Genomic DNA, 21,425 nt, shown 5'->3' with positions numbered 1-21,425 from the left:
TTTCTTAAAACGTAATTAGGTTCTTTTTTAGAATATGGCTTTTAGGCAGTCCAATAACTTCTTAAATAATCTCTCCTGAATCTATTTTCCAGGTCACTTGTTTTTCCTGTGAAGTAGTTCATGTTTTCTTCTTTTTTTTCCATTGATTTTTAGTTTATTTGTTTCTTTAAGTCTCAAGTCATTAGCTTCCTTTTTCTCAACTTTTAAGAAATTGGTTTTCTTCAATGAGCTTTTATGCATCTTTTCCCCCCATTTTTGTTTATGCTGCTTTTTAAGGAGTTATTTAGTGTATTTTTGTGCCTCCTTGTAAAATCAGGCCAGTTCTGCTTTTTTTACGATGTTATTTTCTTCAGTATTTTTTTGTTTCTTTTTCCAGGCTGTTAATCCTCTTTTCATAATTTTCTTGTATCACCTTCATTTATTTTCCCAATTTTTCCTGTTCCATGATTATCTCTTTCTTTAACTTTCCCAGGAATTCTTGCTGGCTCTGGGTCCAATTGGCATTTGTCTTTGAAGTTTTGCTTGTAGCTCTTTTCATAGCATTATCTTCTTCTAAGTTTGTCTTCCTTCACTATCATAAAATTTTATGGGTTTTTTTTATTGTTTGCTCATATCCTGAAACTATTTCTTGAGGTTAAATTTTATGTTAAAGTTGGGCTTTCTCATCTGAGGTATGAAGGCACTGTCCCAAGTTTTAGTCTCTTCTGTATTGCTGTCAGAGCTAGTTCTGGGGAGCAGAGTTGCTCATTTAGCCTCAGCTGCAAAGATATCCCTATACTCTCTGCTCACCAGTTGTCTGACTGCCTTACTGGGTTTGGGCTGAAAACTCTTGAATTCTGAGGCTGCTCAAGTCACAGCCTTTTCCAAGGTCCACCAGTGATGCTCCTGGCCTGCCGTGGGCCTCTCTGGACCCAATATCACAGACTTCTCCTTCAGCCCTCCTAAGTTGTCTCAGACTGGAAAAAATGTCTCCCTCTGACCCCTTGTTGGCTCTGCCAGTATAAAATTTGATTTGAGACATTTTAAAATTTGGAGAGGAATGTTGGAAGAGTTCAACTGGACCCAGGTCCATATCTTCTTTATTTCCATATCTTAGTTCTGACACTCTTCACTTTCCATATAATTTAATTCAATTCAACAAACATTAATTAAGTGCCAGACATGAGAAACAAAGACACAAATGAAACTGTCCCTATCTTAGGGGAATGTACATCTTACTATCCTTCAAAAATGCCCCTTACAGACGATGACCAAGGTTCATTTGTAAGGAGAACCTTCTAATTTTCGAGCCATTGTCCCATTGTTGGATTTTCTTCTTTAAAAAAGAATTCTGCCTTTTATTTCCTTTCTTAAACTCTCATAGTAATTTGGTCCTCTGGGCCATTCCTCCTTTCATATACCAGGTATTATTTTCCCTTAACTTCTCTGTTCCAGGTATGTGCCCAGAAGCTGCTTATAGGACATGGCAGTCAGGCCCTTTGTCATTTTGGCTGCCTTTCAGAATGTGTATTTGTGTATAATGGGACCTGTGATTTCATTGGCCCCTAGTCAGGTACTCTGTCATTGCAGTTTGACATTCCTTCTGCAATTTGAGACTTTTTTCTTTTAATTTTTTTTTTTATTATGGTGAACTTAGCAATCACCTTTAATATATTTCAATACATACCTGCTTCAAACAGTGATCAATCATGACTTCAAGAGCCTGAAAATAAGTTTTCCATCCCTTGGCAAGAAAGGGAGGAAGGAAAGTTACAGAATGAGACATCATTTAACTTAGATGATTTCCTGGGTACTGAATGAGAGATCAGGGCATTTGCCTAATGTCATACAATCAATAATTCTTAAAATGTAGCATCTAAAACCAAATAAAATTATGGTCTGACCACATGGAGAAATCATGCCATCTCTTGACCCAGATGCTTTTACTTTGATTAATACAGCCTAAGATTATATTAACCTTTTGGGGGCAGCTACATGGCACTGTTGCCTTGTGGGCATTTAAACCACCCAGGGCTTTTCCTACAACTCTCAATTTGTTCACCCCAATTCTGTGTTACATCCTAGAAGTTGAAGTTTTTACAGGCCTTAGGAAACTAGCTAATCTAACCTTTTCACTTTATAGTTTCCCAGAAAGGGAAACTGACTTGTCTTTGGTTGCTCAAACAGAAATTTGGTTTTGGCTTTACTAAGATTAATATTAATTCTTTCTCTCAGGGAGTTAAATTTCTCCCAGATTGGTGAGAACTCTGAGCTCCATATTTGATGAGCATTCCATCCATGTCTTCATTTACACTATCTGATTTTTTTTTTTTTAATGGTGAGGAGAACCAGAATCAAGTACAGATTTCTGTTTAGGAGTTTGCTGAAGCCAGTTCTAACTAGCAAGGTAATTGTGAAATTTGTTAAATGTACAGTGTGGACATTTAGACCTGAGAAGTCAAACTTGCTACAAATCAGGGCTTGATTTATTATTTTGTCGATAATCTAGACTTAATAAAGTGTTGTTAATAATACAGATAAATTTAAATGTGTTTATGCATTGAAATCAATGAAATCACCTTGGATTTTTTCCCCCTAGGTACTGAGGTTGTTAATAATTTCCCAGCATACCTCTGATTCTTTTCCATACCACCAATTTTCATTTATCTTCTCCTTTTATCTAAATGATTTCAAGGAAGTCTTTTATTTATAGAGCAAAAAAAAATTTCAGCAACTTTTTTTTGTTGTTATTGTTAATGGAAAGTTGCTCTAAGTATTCTTAGAGGGTGCTCTATTTGTTTTTTTTTCTTTTAGTTTGTTTCTTTCATATGGAAATGTTTTATATGATTACATGTATGTAACATATCAATTTCTTTGCCACGTTAGGAAGAGGAAAGGAAAGGGAGAAAGGAGAAAATTTGGAACTCAAAATTTTTTTGGAATGAATGATAAAATTGTCTTTACTAGTAATGGGTGGGGGGAGGGAGGAAAATAAAATACTATTTTTTAAAGAGTCCTCCAATTGTAAAACTTTCCCTTTTTAAGTTACATTGTGTCTTTTTTTAAAAAGTTGACAATAGGTGAAGAAAATGGTCTGTCCCCTCCTTCTGGATCACAAATAGATAGATATTTATGATTAGAAGAAATATTTTCTTTTACACACTTTTTTCTAAGGTTCCATTAAGAATAGCACAGTCTATCTAATAGAATAGAAGGTCTTTGAAGACAGGAACTATTTCTGGTCCTTGGATCTGGTTGTTTTACAGAGTGCCTTGCACATAATAAGTACTTAATAAATAACTTAAGCATCTCACTCTACTAATTTGAGCACCTCACAGTGTCCAAGTTTCTCTTTCTAAAACGGGAATAATATTAAATATCGCTGACTATTTCATAAATCTTATGAGATTAAATGAAAACATTAACTATTAAAAAGAGTTTGGGCTAAATGTCTGAGGGGGACCCAACCAGGATGTTGCACAAAATATAATTTACTGAATTAAATTCTTATCCTCCCCATCTTTTTTCCCTAATAGGCTGGTTGTCATCTTTAAAAAAATGTTTCATAACACATGTGCCTGACTTTCAGGTGTATTCTCCCCATGCCCACAGACTTGTCCTTGGAAATTTTGGCTAAGAAGGCCTGAAAAATCCCTCTCTTCAAGGTAGCTTCAGGTATCTGATATCTAAGGAAAGAACTCCATTTGCATTCCTTTCAAGACATCTTGCAGGAAATGAATTCATATTCAGGTATTTACAATCAACACCAGATTTATGACAGCCAAAGAAATACTGAAGGATTTCCAGAATGTTCAAATAACAATATGCTGACATTCCAAAATGGCTTATTTTCAAATATTCCCCTAATTATAACATTGGCTCACTTGTGATGAGTTGCATGTGGGAAATTCATCATCTTGATCTGTTATCTATTATATTCATATTCAGATAATCTGTTATCAAAATTCAAAAAAGATACAACACAACCAAGAAAAGTGAGGAAGTTTCAAGATGCTGGGAAGCAGATCCACTGCCCCTTTCTGTTCCTGGTGTTTTCCTGGTCTTACTTGCTTCATTTTGCATCAATTCATGTAGATCTTTACATATTCTCTATATTCATCACATATTTCATTTCTTAAGGCAGAGTGTTATTCCATTACATTTGAACACCACAATTTGTTTAACCATCCCCCAAACAATAAACATCTATTGGGATTCCAGCTCTTTGTTATAATAAAAGTGCTATTATAAATATTTTGGTTTATATGCTGACTTTTAGTGACCTCCTCAGAAAATAAGTCTAGGAATGAAATTTCTGGTCAAAGAATATAGTTGTTTAGTCAATTTATATAATTGCAATTTGCTTTCTCAAATGATTATTCAGATTTCAGAGTTTCCTCATCGGTGTGCTAGTGAATATAACACAACTCTTTCATCAGTGACTGCGGGATTCCCAACTTTTGCCATCTTTGCCAATTTGCCTAAAACTTCGTGGATGGTTGGATTGCATTTCTCTTTTTAGTAATTTGGAGCATTCTTTTCTTTCTTTTCTTTTCTCTTTTGGAGCATTCTTTTCAAATGGTTATTAATAGTTTGCAGTTCTGAGAAGTATTTGCTAATATCTTTTGACCACTTAACTAATTAATTTCTCTCTTTGTTTCTTAAAAACTTTGTTATCCTTTTTTCATCAATTATCTATTCTTTCCAGTTTATCTCACTTATTTGCCTTCCCAGAATCTCTACATTAAAGCTATCCCTACACATAATCTGTCCCTTTATCAAAGAATAAAACAAGGAACAAAATAGTCAAGCAAAACTAGCCAAGAGAGAAAAAAAAAAAAAAAAAGCCTGGTACTGATTTTATTTGCATTGTGCTGTACAGATTGTTCCCTTTTCTTTAAAGCAGTGAAATGAGGTTCCTCCTTATCTCATCTTTGGGGCAAGCTAGTCAAATTATGACTAATATAATGTTGTTTTAACTGTTCAGTTCCACAAACATCAAACCAAACAAAACCAAATCAAATGTCTAGGAGAGGTCAAAGAGATTGATTCTCTTTGGCAGAATCAGAGAAGGCTCCATGAGAGAAAGTGCCAGGACACACCCTTGAACCAGTAGGATTGTGGTAGGAGATGGGGAAATTCAGAGGAAGTAACATCTGGAACCACAACAAAGGGGCCAGGGCAATGAGAATAAACCACTGGTTTATCAAATCACTGGAGAAGGATCAAAGCAGAAAGTAAACAAGTAAGATGTTCACTTACTGGGTGTCTTGAGGGTATTTGTGAACAGGTATGGGTTAGGCTATATAACCTCTGGTTCCCTTCCAACTCTGAAATTTTGTGATAGCTGAAACATAGGGAAGAACTGGGAAGAGGATCTGAGATAGGAATAAATAGCAGGGGCTTTATATGTTATCTTTCCCTTTATGGCTTTCAAAGCACCAATGTGACAGCAAAGACCCCAAATGAAAATTGAGGAAGAGCAGTTCATTGCTTTTTAGCATTTGAAAATTATAAACAAACACACAACACTTACAATTCCATTGACAAAGTAATAACAGGGATTTATATAGTGTTTTTAAAAATCTAATAAGCATTTTTCTCAATCATATTTTGTTTTTCCCAAATACAAGTAAAGAAAGTTTTCAGTATTCACTTTTGTAAGATTTTGAATGCCAAACACTTTCTCTCTCTCTCTTTTATCTCCCCCTCCCCAAGACAAGAAGTAATCTGATATAGGTTGTACATGTACAATAATTTTAAATATATTTCCATATTAGTCAGATTGTGAAAGAAAAATCAGAACAAAAAGAGTTTTAAGATTTACAAGGTACTTTAGCTACATCTACTCATTTGAGTTTCACAAACCCCAAAATTCATTCCTGTTTTAGAGATGAGGAAAATGCCATTTAACTGGGGCTTTTGTTGGTGAATCATTTTTTTTTTTTTTTAGTAATTACAGAATTTTCATGACCCCATTTGAAGTTTTCTTGGTAGAGACACTAGAGTGATTTGCCATTTCCTTCTCCAGCTCATTTTACAGATGAGGAAACTGTGGGAAACAGAGTTAAGTGACTTGTTCAGGGTCACATGGCTATTAAGTGTCTGGGGCCAGAAGTGATCTCAGGAAGATGAGTCTTCCTAATTTCTAGCCCTGTGCTCTGTGCATTATGGCACCATCTAGCTGCCCCAACTAGGGGTTTACCATATAGTTTTCAAGATCTGAGTATTTTCCGTTTTGTCTTTCTTGTGTGTATGTTTGTATATATGTGTGTGCCCTGTGTGTGTGTGTATATATATTGTGTATATGTATTTTTATACACACACACACACACACACACACACACACACACACACACGTAATGATATACTTGAAAGACAATGGACATAGTTTCAGTGACAAGGGAGAATGAAGGTACCATTGATAGAGCTGCAGAAATTAGCAACAGAGAAAGGTTTGGAGATTTTCCATGTTGATTTTGAAATACTAGCAGAACATCTAGTAGAAAATGACCAGAGACAATAGAAAATGTGGGTCTGAGTACTCAGAAGAGAAGTGAAGGTTCTACGTGTATACGGATTTGGGAATTTTAATAAAGGAAATAATTGAAGTCATGAACATGGATGAATTTACCAAGGGGGAAAATGCAGGGGGAAGTCCAATAGATTTTCCAGCATGGCATAGTTGTTTTGTATTTAAAAAATAAAATACTGTCTCACTAATATCCTAATGAAACTTAACACACAGACAATAATAGAGCACATCCTTTCTATGTCAATATTGTATCTGCTGTTGTGGCTGGAATGAAAAATATCAAGCAGATCGTGTCTTCTCACATAATATTGTCTTCCAAGACAGATCACTTAGTGTTCTGAATTCCTGTGACAACTTTTGGCTCTATCCAATTTTCACTAGTTTACATGAACCTAATTTGATTGAAGATGAGCCAAGTATCATAATGAAAGTGAGTTTAATTAATATCCATTTTCCCCCATTTTACATGAACCTAATTTGATTGAGGGTGAGCCAAGTTATCAAAATGAAAGTAAGTTTACTTGAGGATGATTGTTTTTTACTTTTAATTTTCCATTCTGTTGGAAATAGGCAATTTCTTTTTCGTAAGATTCTCTTGAGTAAGTCTTTTTTTAAAAAAATTAGGTCAGTCATAGATCATGAGACATAGAATATCAGATAGAAGAAACCTTAAGAAACTAATGACTCATTTCACCCTATAATTTTGCAACTGGGGAAAAGTGAGTCCCAGAAGAAGGTGAACTCACTTCTCAGGTCACACAGCTATTAATTACTATCCCTGTCTTACAGAGAGGTGGAAGAGGCAAGAGTTATACACAGATTCTCTGGACCCTGACTTAGGGTTTCCACCATACACTCTCTCTGAACATAAACTCAATTTTGATTTTGAACTATTGCTGAGCATGTTTGAAATGGACAAAATGACTTAATAATAATAGCTTTACTTCCTAGGTGAAATAAATCTCCAGAATTCTCAACTATTGCTCTATATATTGCTCTATACATACATATATAAGTATATGTGTGTATGTGTGTCTATATTTATATATAGATATATATCTCTAGAGATAGATCTATATCTATATCTATATATATTTTGATATATTTATATCAAAATGCAAAATATGATGCGTTTTGTTCAATCTTTTCATCACGTCCAACTCTTCGTGACCCCATTTGAGATTTTCTTAGCAAAGATACTGGGCTGGTTTGCCATTTCCTTCTTCATTCATTGTACAGGTGAGGAAACTGAGGCAAACAGGGTACTCAGGACCACACAGCTAGTTAAGGTCTAAGGTCAGGAAAATGAATTTTTCCTAACTTCAGGTCTTGTGCCTTATTCCCTATGTCACCACCTAACTGCCAAAATATCCATGAGTGCCATATTGGACAGGTAAGGATGCAGAACTGGTATTGAGTGAAACTAATAATCTTCTGATACTCCAGTTATAGGTTTGTGAATTTGTCAGGGAATGTACTTCAAAATCCCCTGTGACTGGGACAAATCTAGACAATTTAGAAAACCTGCAGCTGACTCACCAATTTGCTGCTCCTGTTCAGTCTTTACGTGAGAGTCATGGGTTGCAATTTGAAAGAATTCAAAGAGATTCTCTTAAAGCCACAAAAGAATTTATTTTCACCATAGCTGAAGGGCTAGTCTCAAGAGGAAGGCTAGCAAATTAGAAGTAATTCAGGAGGACTTTACTATACTGAAAATTTGGGGTTTCATTAGCAGACTAACAACCTACAAGGTTGTAAAAGAAAGATAAGGAAGATCATAATTTAGGGGAGGAAACCAGTAAGAGCTTTTGTAGAAAGACAAATTAGTTAGGATGGGGGCTTTTCCGGAGACAAATAAAGAGCAACAGGTAAGAGGTTGCTCCATGTTTGCTAGCTAAATATGTAGTTTTTATTGTTCCACATTCATCAGTGCACTGTGACCCATCATTTACCAGGAATAGTTTTAACAATGATAATTTTGTGTGATTATTTTTCAGTGTTATATCAGTTTTGTTTCCTTTCAAAGGGATTTGCTTTTAGTAAAGTGGCTTATTTTGAGCATCTTCTGCATTCAGACCAATATTATATTAATGTGTCTCCCTGTCAGTGTGGCTGAGAGGAAAGACATGAAACTTTTGCTTTATTCAGGCTTCAGGCTACATACTCAGCTTGCAATATAAATCGGGTGGCTCATGGAATAGTCCAGGGATTTCTTGTAAAATCTGAGCAGCAAATATTAATGGACTAAATGTATGTATGACTTAGATGAGCTTTCAAATTTTGTAAATTGTCTTTTCTGCTCTTGTTTTAGTTGTAAACAAATCTGTACTCTCTCTTCCCCAAAAAGATAAGCTACAAAAGGGAAAAACCATAGCTTCTCCCTGCAGACTCCCCTGCAGCCTTGGGGAAATTTCTCTGCACTTTTTTGCATTGCACAGATCTGAGAAGGTCCCAAAATAAAGTTTGTATCAGGAAATCCCAGTAAAGGTAAACTTTTGTTCCCGTCCTGGAAAATAACCTTTCTTCCTTCTCAAGGAACTTTAGGGGCTTTTTTGTTTTGTTTTGTTTTGTTTTGTTTGGGTTTTTGGACCAAGTCTGTGATTTCATTGATATAAGACATTGCTAAAGAGGAAAGTCTTTTTTCCCAATGCAGATCAGCCCCTGTTCCAGGACTTAAAGGCACTGGGGTCACAGGACTAGTTATGTGTCAAAGGCAAGGCTTGATGTCCTAAGATCTACTTTCTGTCCGCTTACACTACACTAGTGAGTTGTCATTTTTCAGTCATTTCTAATTCTTCATGACCCCATTGGGGTCATTTTTTCTTGGCAAAATTATTATAGTAGTTGGCCATTCCCTTCTCCAGCTCATTTTACAAATGAGGAAATAAGGCTTTTTAGTTTAGTCTCTTGTTTCTTGCCAATTCCTGTTGATCTTTTGTTGATCCAACTAAATTATTTTAAGTCATTGCTTCATCTCCACGTAGTTCAAATCTTAACTCTTAACTTTGGATTGCAGTCCCTGATGCCATTGATCCATTCTGAAACATCTACCCATGTACCAGTTGACATTATTCAGAACATTTGGGGGTTTTCTTTGTGTTGCTAGAGACACATCGTGAAGATTATCCACTTAGGATTTATTGAATACCCTAATGTCAATATTTTTTAAATTAAAAAAAGAATTTTCTGGTGTGTTTTATATAAACTTCTGTGATTAATGTTAATTACCTGAATATTAAATATAAATATCTGTTAAATTACTGTTACACATGGTTAAGCATGGAGGCTCTTGAGTAATCCAAATATAAACACGCCTAGAGTATTGGTACTTAGCCATGCAAATAGGGACACGCAGAGGACTTTAAGGCAAAGGAATCCTCTTTAGATCCTAAAGAATATTTTATAAGATGATATTTGAAACATAGGAAAATATGACATTGTAACTAAGAGATACAAAAAGAAAAATAAATCCTTATTAATTTTTTTGTAAATAACTCAATGGTATAGACATTCCTTGTAGAGAATGACTAGATGGAGCCTAATGGTAAAACCTCCCACAAGAGAAGATAATTTAATAGATTTTAAATGATCTTAATTAATGGGAGTGTATCTAGGGAAAAATTATTAAAATTAACTTGGAAAAAAAGGCTATTGGAAATGCAAAAACCAGTTCCTTATAGTAATCGACTTTTCCATGACCTAGAATATCATATTACATGAATCCTAGACCCAAGTTAGGACATTTCTCAGGAAAGGAGCCATCTCTCCCTAGAGAAGAAAAATTGAGCATGTAATTGTGAACAGTATTTGAAGTGAGAGAAGAGGTAGAGTTAACATTTAGAAACATGCAAAATGTAAAGCCTACAATATCGGAAATAAAGATGTTGATAGATACAATAATTTCTGATTGTCAGTATCAATTTAGACATAGAACAGGGAAATTTATGGTAACCAAAGTGTATGGTACGTTATGGGTTATGGACTTGATTCCAAATGAAAGACAGATTCACAGATATTGAGGTCTTCAAGACTGATCTTTGCTTCCTAGATTTTTCACAATCTAATCTCCATCCAATTTGTAGCTGTATCTTCCATTATTCTCCTGGAAATACTGTGTACTTTTGGGAAAATGGTATTCCTAGCATTCCCCAAACATACCTTGAACTTTGCTACTTCTACTGTTTTTCATATCAGGGTTTGTTTTTTTTTTTTCTGTTTAGATTCTGTCCTGGCCCATTAGTAAGTCAATTAGCATTTATTAAATGCCTACTATGTGCCAAGCACTGTGCTGATAATTACTGACATGAAAAATAAAGGCAAAAACACAATAATCTCTATTCTTAAAGAGCTCACCTTCTAACCAGTGAGATAACCTGCAAGCAACTATGTCCAAATACAAGGTGCTCTATAAATGGAGTCAGAGGGAAGTAATGGGAAGGATAGGGGAGATCCAGAAAAAGCCCCTTCTTGAAAGTAGGATTTGAGCCAAGTTTTAAAGAGTGAGAGAAGGCAGGTGGAGGTAAAGAGAGATAGTACTGGGGAACAGCCAGGGAAAGGCATGGAGCCTGGGATGGAGTGTTGTATGCAGAGAAGAGGAAAAAGGTGTGAAGAGAAATAAAGTATAATAAGATTATAAAGGTAAGAAGAAGCCAGGTAAAAGTCCTTTTACCTTTGATCTTGGAGGTAATTGGGAGCCGTTGCAGTTTATTGAGTAAATAAGTGACATAAACTACTTTTGCAGGTAAGTGGAGGATGGATTGATGTGGGGAAAGAAATCAAATGGAAGGCTGTTGTGATAAACCAGGCAGGAGATTATTGAGGGACTTCACCATCACGGTGACTGTGTCAGAGAGAAATGGGCGTTTAAGCCAGATGTGTTATAAAGGTGGTAGAATCTTCCACTGGACAAGAAATGAGAGGTTGCCCAATCTATCATGCTCACTTTCACTCGAGCCAATTTATCTCACCACCTAAACTCAATTATACCTATGCCAAAGTGAATCAGTTGCCTCTAGTGACATACCAGTTGAAGTGGGGAATTTTATTGTGCCTTTGTTACATTGAAAACTCTCTGAATATGTACTTGTGATGAACAATGCTGTAGAAACAAATGGATAAGTAGACACCTAGAAGAGCTATATTTAGGACCTCAATTTGATTTCGTTATTACAGACGATCAAAGATTGTTTAATGCTAGAAATAGCCAAGTAAAGCAGCTGCTAAAACAGTACTTTGTGTGGGAAATGATGAAAAGGTTCACTGTTTTGACAATCATTTCAGATGTGGGAATAGTAAAGCTTTTAGAAAATTCTAAGTGGCTTCTTTTTTTTCTTTCTTTCTTCAAATAATCTAATCTAAAATTCTCTGGGACAATTTTCTCTCTCAGTGTTGTATTCTGCCATACACATCAATTGGTTTGGGGATCATCCCCGTGTGCCTAGGAATCTTGACTTAATCATTTATTTATTTATTTGGGTGGGATTCTAGTTTTTTTTTTAATTAAAGTGTTTTATTTTTAAAACATATGCATGGATAATTCTTCAATATTGTAAAACCTTGTGTTCCAATTTTCTTCCCCTTTTTCCCCCCCTCCCCAGATGGCAAATAGTCCAACATATACTAAACATGGTAGAAGTATATTTGATTTATTTATTAACCATCAATTTTTCTACTGGTTAATGGATTAGTTTGCTTTATCGTGCAGGGTCTCAGAAATCCTATATAACTGATGGTTTCAGCAGGCTCCTCCACTATGGTGGTTAGTTCCTGCTAGTTTTTGTTTTTGTTTTTTAATTTTTCCTACATCCATTTGCCTGGATCTTTCCTTTGGTTCCATCATATTTTACCTATTAATTTTTTTTCTGTATTTGTGTTTTCTCAATAGATTAAAAAAATTTTCCTACATCAATTTATCTGGTCTCCTTTGGTTCCATCACATTTTACCTACTAATTTTTTTCTGTATTTGTGTTTTCTCAATAGATTATGAATGCCTTGAGGGTGGGGACTTTGTTCTTTTTTTTTTTCAGTTTGTATGTTTTCAAACCTAGACATATAGTAAATACTTGATAAGTGTTTCTTGAATAAATGGATTTTATCCCTATTTTTTTCTTTACAAAAGCTTTGTGATAGCAGATATTTTTATTCACATTTAACAAATAAGTAAACTGAGGCTAAAAAAATACTTGTTCTATAATAAATGGCAGAACTAAGAGAAGAACTGTGATCTTAGTACTTTATCATGCTGCCATAACCTTTATATGCACAGAGGAGGATGAAATTATGACAGAGGTGTTAAATAATATTTATGCAGTTACTCTTCCACAAAGATCATTTCTGTTAAAAAAAAAATGCAAAAAAGTCACTCTGGATACTAAAAAAACTTGGCCAGCAGAATGTAGGCTCCCATTAGGCTATAACCTCCTTAAAGGCAGAGACTGTTTTGATGTTGTTGCCTTTATATTTCCAGTGCTTAGCAAAATGTCTGGCACACATAATTATTGGTGTAATTGATGGATTGATTAATAAGTTACTCCTGAGTACGGTCCTGGGGACTGACTGAGTTTGCTGTCCAATGACCAGCTCAACTAAATATGGAAAGACTCTGTTACCAGTAGATTGAGAGTAGAGGATAATTTGCCATGGCAACGCATAATAACCAAGATACTTTTTTAAATGACTCTCAGACCTCTGAAGCCTTTTTCTGATTTTTTAAGGCACATTGGCAGAGTGACATCATGATGGGTAGAGGCTGTTAAGAATCATATAGTGGGGACAGTGGATAGAACGCTGGCTCTGGAATCAGGAGGACCCGAGTCCAAATTCAACCTCAGACACTTAATAGTTCTGCAATTTTGGACAAAATATTTAACCCTGATTGGCTCAAAAAAAATCATATCGTATTTATGCCATCTGTAAATATTATCAGCTGTTAGTATCTTTACTGTGAGATCTATGTCCCAGTGCCTACCAGTAACATGGTAGTAAGAGCTAGTCTTATCTATATATATATAGATATATATATAGTCATATATATATCTATATATATGTATATATATGTATATATATAGATCTATATATATATAGACTGTATATATATATATAGATAGATATCCGAATGGTAAGTGAGATGAAGATATCCAAGCTAAATGGAAAGGTGACTTACAGGTTTTCCTTAGATAATAAAGGTGGTAGAACTGGTTTTATCGTGTGTCCAAAAGCAATAAAAACTAACCTTTTTGAGGAACTTCCATTACCCCGGGATGAGAATGATCCAAAACCCCCGCCATGAGAGTAATTGCACCATGTGAACCAACCTGCTTCAGAGGATGAAGAAAGAGGTAAAACAATTCTATGAAGACCATTCCAACATGGCTCCAAGTCAATCAAGTCAGTCTCCACTTCCTCCTCAGGGATTCCAGTGTGAGGAAAATGAAAGAAATGTGTAGGAAGGGTTTTTGAAAGCCTATATGCTTGGCACATAGTAGGCACTTAATGAGTGCTTATTGATCAATGGATTGATTTTATAGTCAATTTTGAGAAGCGATTGATCTGGCTCATAGCAACTGTTTTATGTTTATTGACTGACATCCATGTTTGTATTTTGTTTCCCATATTACATTTTAGAGTAATATAAATATAAATTCTTTATAGTGTAATATTTATACATATTACGCTTTCTTTGTATCAGCAAAACTTAGCAGAGTACCTGGCACAGACTGCTTGGAGAGTCACTAAAATTAGCTGTGTACATTAGACTATAGAAGGTAAAAATGAAACTAGGATTTAGTGTCTGGTTACAGTAACATCAACCCATCAGAAGGTCAGTGACCAAAGATAAAGGCAGAGGTAGGGTGCTGACTCTCCAAAAGAGACCCACCTGTATGATTGAGACAGAGATAATCTCCTTTCTCTGGAACTTAACAGAGGAAAAGAAGACAGATTATCCACGACTATAATTGGTCCCTTTTCATCTGGTTTTCATTATAGATGAAATATTGAATGTGAAAGGTAGTAGATAAGAGAGCCATTCAGCATTAGGGATGATCTGGGTTAAAAGTCTAGAAGATTGAGTTAAAAGCCCATTCTTTGACACACACAGTGACAATCTGACTCTGGGCCGGTCCCTTAATCTCATGGAGCCCTAGGCAACTTTCCAAGACCATAAATTGCAAAGAATGTACTGATTTGCACAGTTAAAAGGAATTTTCCCTTTGGGAGCTACTATACGAATGAAGTCATGGGTAGAGGGGGAGGGGAAGAAATCACTGCTTTCATCATTTCATCATTACTTAGCATCCCTTCCTATTCATCTTCCTGTAGTCTTTTAAATCCCTCATTTGGCATTCAGTTGTTCATTTACAAAACCAGCAATTGAGAGGAACCTGCTCTTCGCCTGGTATCGTCCCGGGCAATGGAAAAACAAAAAAGAATTTATTCTTGTCCACGAGGAGATGGGAGGAGGGTGGATTCAATGTGTAAATAGATAAGTACAAAATATAAATATAATATATATAAATCTGCCATATATGTATTATATATAACATATAAATACAAAATATAAATGTAAATGCAAAGTAGTTTTGTCCAGGCAGTGATGGGAAACACTAACAAGGGGGATCAGGAACAACTTTAGAAGATGGCACAAACTGAACCTTGAAGGGAATTGAGAATTCTAGCAGGTAGAGGTATGGAGGGCTTGCGTTCTAGGCATGAGAAAGAGAGAGACAAAAGATAAAACGGGCTTCTTGGATAGAGGAGTGTTGTAGATTTGTTCTTTTAGAAATATCATTTATTCCAACACCTTAACATTATAAAACCTCCATACTCCATGCTATGGTCCACCCTTCTTCGATAATTGGACACAATTTGTTTTCAAATTTCTACGATCACAGGTGGTGCTGTGAATCATATTGAAATAGCATTGAGTGTAGGCTCAGTAGTAAGATCTCTGAGCCAATGCAACTGAACCTAAGTCCAAATCTCAAGAGCTTAGAACAACTGATAGTAGAGGAATATCTTGCCCAGCTGAGATTTAACACAAGTCCTCTCTAATACTCTTACTAGTCTACCACATTCTTATTTCTCATTTTAGATGAGTGTATTGGCGTCCTGATAAAAATTGATCTCATGTAAATTAAATGTGAGACTGAGCAAGTAAGCCTTTTCCCTCATCTGTAAAATGAAAGCTTTGTACTTAACTGTCTCTGAAGTCTTTTCCAACAATAACACATTGTGACCCTATGAGGTATTAGGATTATCCACGTCTGAACGGAGTTTGCCTGAACAAGCCGATTTTTCTTGCAGCCCAAAAACTCTTTGATAAGGGAACCACTAAGTTTGTTGATGTGAGAGACCAAAAGCGGACCCTGGGGGTATCTTTTCTGTCTGGGGATGCCTTAATGCATTCACTATGTCACTCTTTAATTCCATAGCTGGCTTACATCGTATTTCATTCTCTTTAAAAAGAATATAATGATAATTATTTGGGAGGAGAAGCTAGTGAAAATGATTTGTGAAATGGAACATTGCTGTAAAAGGACCAAGTCATAAAATCAAAGCTTCTTAAAAGTGACATTTCTCATAATTATACTCAAGGGTGCTTTTTAAGGTTTATAGAGATGCTTCCTTACAACAGTGCAGGGAATTATGAGATCATTCAAGTGTTACCCCCATCTTGAGGAGGAGGAAGCTTACTCAGAGATGTGAGGACTTGCCCAAAGGCAGAATGATGTTAGAATGGAGTTTATTCAGTCCAGAACCCACAGATCAAGAGATCTAGAGCTAGAAAGCACCTAAAAGATTATCTAGTCCAGGTTTCTGTGTCATGGACTCCTTTGACAGTCTGAAGACTATGGATCCCCTTTTCAGAATTTTTTTCTTTGACATGTATTTATTTTTAACATTCATTTTTTAAAAATCAGTTTTATATTCTTTCTCTTCAGTCCCTTCACCACCATTGAGAAGGTATTATACATGTGAAGTCACACAAAGCATTTCTATATTAGCCATGTTGTAAAAGGAAGGAAAGAAAGAAGGGAGGGAAGAAGACAGAGAAAAACAGAGATGGAGGGGAGTGGGGAAGAAACTCAGAATTGATCATTCTCTCTAGACATGGATAGTACTTTTCATCGTGGGTCCTTGGAATTGTCGTGGATCAATGTCTTGATTAGAGTAGCTCATTCATACTTTATCATTGGTACAATATTGGTGTTACAAATGTTCTAATTCTGCTCACTTCCTTCTATGTTAGTTCATTTATTTTCTCAGATTTTCCTTTATAGAACGTTTTAAATGCATAAAATAAAATACATGGGATCAATTATATAAAAAATTAGTATTAACTTTTTTTAAAGTTCATGAACTCCAGGTTAAGGATTGATCTTGTCTAAACCCATTGAGCCCTAGGCTTGTGAAGTAACTTGCCCACATCAGATAAGTTGTAAGCATCCGAGAGGGAACTTAAAGTATGGGTCTTTAGTACTCTTTCTAATATGAATGCCAAGGAAAACTTTCCATTTGAGGGTACTGAATTTTTATCTGCCAAATAAATATTTGACTTCAGCTAAGTCTTTGGCAAACATCCCACTATTCTTAACATTGGTTAATTGAAGATTGTTATAACTTGAACATTATTATTGTAATGGAAGATACTATAACTAATAAAGTTTAATAAAATAGCTTAATAAAATAATAAAATAAAATAGTTTAATAAAAAAAGTTTTAAAAAATAATTTAACAAAATAATAAAATAAAAAATAAAAAAATTCATTTCCAAAACATTGGAAGGTTTACAAATTATTTTCTTCACAACGATTCTGTGAGTTTGGTATTGTAAGTATTATATGCCCATTATATAAGTGAGGAAGCTGAGTTCAAAGAGGAAGGAAACATAGAGCCAGAATGGGTAGGGCAGGGACTCTGGTGCATGCCTTCTCAGTCCAAATCCAATGGTCTTTCCCTTATAGCAAGCTGTCTGCAAAAAGTTATCTTCCTGAAATCCCACGGCGGGCTTTGCAGGAGTCCCCAGGATGAGGATGTATGAATTTTCTCAGAAGTGTTTCCTCTGTTCCAGGTCTCCTGGTGGGAACTCTGGATGTTGTTCTGGACTCCAGTGCTAGAGTTGCCCCTTACCGGATCCTCTACCAGACTCCAGATTCATTGGTATACTGGACCATTGCCTGCGGTGAGTAGTAATGTTCCAATTGTCATACTTAGAAAGAAAAGACCCGGCTAGTTCTTGGTATCATAAGAGAACACTGCTTTGTTTGTTGACTATATTCACTGAGAAAAGCATTTATTTGACAGATGATAGGATTTGGAACTGATAAGAAGCATCCAAAGCCCTTGCTTGACAGATGAGGAAGCTGCCTCTCAGAAAGGGCAGCTTATCCCCCAAAGCTTTACAGGCAGTAAGAGATTCAAAACCAAGAGTCACAATCTAAATCCAGTTACCCAATCCCTTATACATGATCTTTCTGCTTATGGCTGGGACTCAAAGCAGCTACAGAAAGAACAAAATTTCCTTCAGTTAAATGTTGCTGGATAGTATTACTGACTCTGGACCTCTCAGAGCAGGAACTCATAATCTAAAATAAAGGAGAAAATGCCTTTTCATCAATTGTTTAGTATCTAGCTTTTAGAGTGACCACAGTGGATAGCAAACAGAATGCCTTCTTCATAGCATGGTACTGAATAATTCCTATTTGATTATAGGACACCCCCCTATTCCCCTTCCCGTAAATTAGATTACAGCCACAATGGTCTTGACTTTCCTTAATTCTTGGAATTTGTTTCCTCATCACCTTTTAGAAGTCTTAGAGTTTTTTTTCTTCAAAGCTCTGCTCAAGCTCCATCTTCCACATTGAGGCTTCTTAATATTTTTTGTCCCATAAACCCCTTTGATAGTCTGGAAACCTGTGGCTTCTTTCAAATAATGCTTTGAAATGCATTAACTCTATCAATTTGTGAAAGGAAACAAACTATACTAAAATATAGTTATCAAAATGTTAACCCTAGGTTAACAATCCCCATTCTTTTTGAAATGTTTCCTGATGTCCCAATAATTGGCACTTCTTCTTGCTAAAAAAACTCATTTATTTTTGTGTATCTATTTTGTATATATTTATATACACACACATCTATTTATTCATATATCCACATATATTCATAGATCCAGAGATAAAAATATACATACATATGTATGTGGAGAGAAAAACACATATGCACACACATATAATATATATTATCTATAAAATATATATATAATTTACATATAATAAAATATATAAGTACTTTAAAGGAAGGAATTCTTTTGTGTCTGTCTTTAAATCCCCATCTTTTAGCACAGTTTCTAGCAAATTGTATGTATTTAGTAAATGATTAATTTAACTTAGGCACCCACATACATTGTATGTTTTCAGATATAGCTAGAGCTGGAATCAAGACTATCTAAGTCCAAATCTAACAAGTCATTTAACTTTTGCCTGAGTAAGTTTCCTCAGTAATAAAATGCAGATAATAATGGTACTTATCTCCCAGGGTTATTTGAGGATAAAATGAGATTTGTTGAGTGCTTTATAGACCTTGACCTGCTATATAAATGCTAGTTGCTATTATCATTAATAATAATTATATTATTACTTGTGACTCCCTTCTCTCCACTCATGGTCACCATCCATAGTTCAGATTTTCCTTATTTCTCACTCATATCCCCACTTGGGCTATGGTAATAGTCTCCCAGTTGATTTCTCTACTTCCAATCTAGACCCTTCCCAATCTATCCTGCCCCAAAATGATATTTTCAAAATGCAGATCCAACTGTATGATTATGCTGCTTAAATAAAATTAGTGGGTCACTAATGTGACTGCATCCTACAGTCTGTCTCTCATCTATCTTTCCATATTTCTAAAAAAAATAATAATCAAAGATCTTCAAGTCTTATTGGAGATTATTGACTTTTATTTAAAGTTTCAATCACAATGGTCTTCCCCATACATGTTCTTTCATCTTCTCCTTTTTACCCAAGTTGTATCTGGAGTGGACTCCTATGTTACCTCTATCTCTTAGAATTCCTTCCTTCAAGCAAAACTAAGGATTCACCCCTTCCATGAAGCCTTTCTTGGTTGTCCTTTCTCCCCCTCTACACATTGGTGGTTCTCTTCTTTTTAAAATTATTTTGCATATATCAGTCATGTCCAACTCTATGTGATCTCATTTGAGCTTTTTGTAAAATAGGATTTTCTTTTTGTGCAGTATGATAAATGTGGAAATAGATTTAGAAGAATAAAAAGCTATTATTATAAAATGTTTTTAAAAATATTTTATATTTTCAAATATATGCAAAATAGTTTTCAACATTCACCTTTGCAAAACTTTGTGTTCCAAATTTTTCTCCTTCTCTCCTTCCCCTTTCCCTTCCCTTCAAGACAGCAAGCAATCCAATATAGGGTAAATATGTGCTATGCGTCTAAGTATATTTCCATATTCATCATGCTGCACAAGAAAAATCAGATCAGAAGAGAACAACAGGAAAAAGGGGAAAAAAATCAAAACAAGCAAACAAGCAACAACAACAAAAGGGGAAAATACTATGCTTTGATCAAGTTTCCTTGGTTCTCTCTCTGGATGCAGATGAAACTTTCTTTTACAAGTCTATTGGAATCACTTTGAATCAACTCATTGCTGAAAAGAACTATGTCCATAGAGTTGATCATCACATAATCTTATTGTTGTGGTGTACAATGATCTCCTGATTCTGCTCATTTCACTCGGCATCAGTTCATTCAGACCTCTCTGAAATCCTCCTCCTGATCATTTCTTATAGAACAATAATATTCCATAACATTCATATACCACAATTTATTCAGCCATTCTCCAATTGATGGCCATCCGCTCAGTTTCCAGTTTCTTGCCACAAACATTTTTGCACATGTGGATCTCTTTCCCTCCTTTAAGATCTCTTTGGGATACAGATCATTTGGGCTTTTCTTGGCAGAGATACTGGAGGGTCTGCCATTTCCTTCTACAGCTCATTTTACAGATGAGCAAACTGAAGCAAACTCAGAGAAGTAAATTACCCAGAGCCACACAACTAACTCGTAAGTCTCTAAGGATTGATTTGAATTCCCATCTTCTTGACTCCTCACTCAGCACTCTCTCCGCTGTGTTACCTAGCTGCCCTAACTTGGATATGCTTTTTATTTATGTATTAATGTATGTTTTATCTCCTCCTCCCTTCAGGAATGTAAACTGTTTGAAGGCAGCAACTATTATTTTCTCTTTGGATATCCAATACCTAATGTACTTCCTTTTACACAAAAAGAAATTATGAAAACTTTATTATTGGATTGAATTAAGTTTTTAGCATTTAACAAAAATTTAATTTATGGTTCAGAGTAAATGAAGGATGAGTTATGGTTTAAAGTAAATGAAGGCTGAGAAAATAGGCTTTGAGAGTAGATAGAGAAGACCAATTGTGATAGCATTTTGAGAAACATGGCAGACCCCAAGCAAATAGGAGATAGAATTCATATTTTGCCCTGGGGGACACCCAAGAGCACATCCCAGAATCTTATACAAAGAATGAAACCTGTGCATGTCCAATCTACATGAAGTTAACTGAGCATCTTTTAGAGATATAGGATTTAGTGAGAGGAGAGAAAAGAGAGTTGCAGTTTTAGGCTTGTGGCCAGGAATTGGGAGTTTGAAGTCACATTCACTCGACACTGGACATCAAGATTAGTGCTAAACTAAATCTCTGTAACTACAGAGAAAGAAATGATAGAAAGAAAATGAAATCACCTTTGAAAAAATAGGTACCCACAGGAACCAAGCCAAGATCAATAAGGTGAAAATTTTCCTATTTCTCACCGTTTAGCCTGTCACTTTCTCCAACCACAGAGCAACTTCCA

At 35.4% G+C, this 21,425-nt stretch overlaps 1 protein-coding gene across 1 annotated transcript in view; it reads left to right on the top strand.

Annotated features, from left to right (window-relative positions):
• TBC1D9 (TBC1 domain family member 9) overlaps window positions 1-21,425 on the top strand; it is a 113,656-nt gene that overhangs the window by 25,379 nt on the left and 66,852 nt on the right. Inside the window, exon 2 of the mRNA XM_051967231.1 lies at window positions 17,587-17,697. Within this exon, the coding sequence (XP_051823191.1) occupies window positions 17,587-17,697 (111 nt within the window). The remainder of the gene's footprint in view (window positions 1-17,586; window positions 17,698-21,425) is intronic.

The sequence above is a fragment of the Antechinus flavipes genome, chromosome 6 (genome assembly GCF_016432865.1).
Source record: "Antechinus flavipes isolate AdamAnt ecotype Samford, QLD, Australia chromosome 6, AdamAnt_v2, whole genome shotgun sequence".
In the NCBI taxonomy this organism is placed as follows: domain Eukaryota; kingdom Metazoa; phylum Chordata; class Mammalia; order Dasyuromorphia; family Dasyuridae; genus Antechinus; species Antechinus flavipes.
The sequence above is the reverse complement of the archived record's forward strand: the minus strand, read 5'-3'. Positions and strand labels throughout refer to the sequence as shown.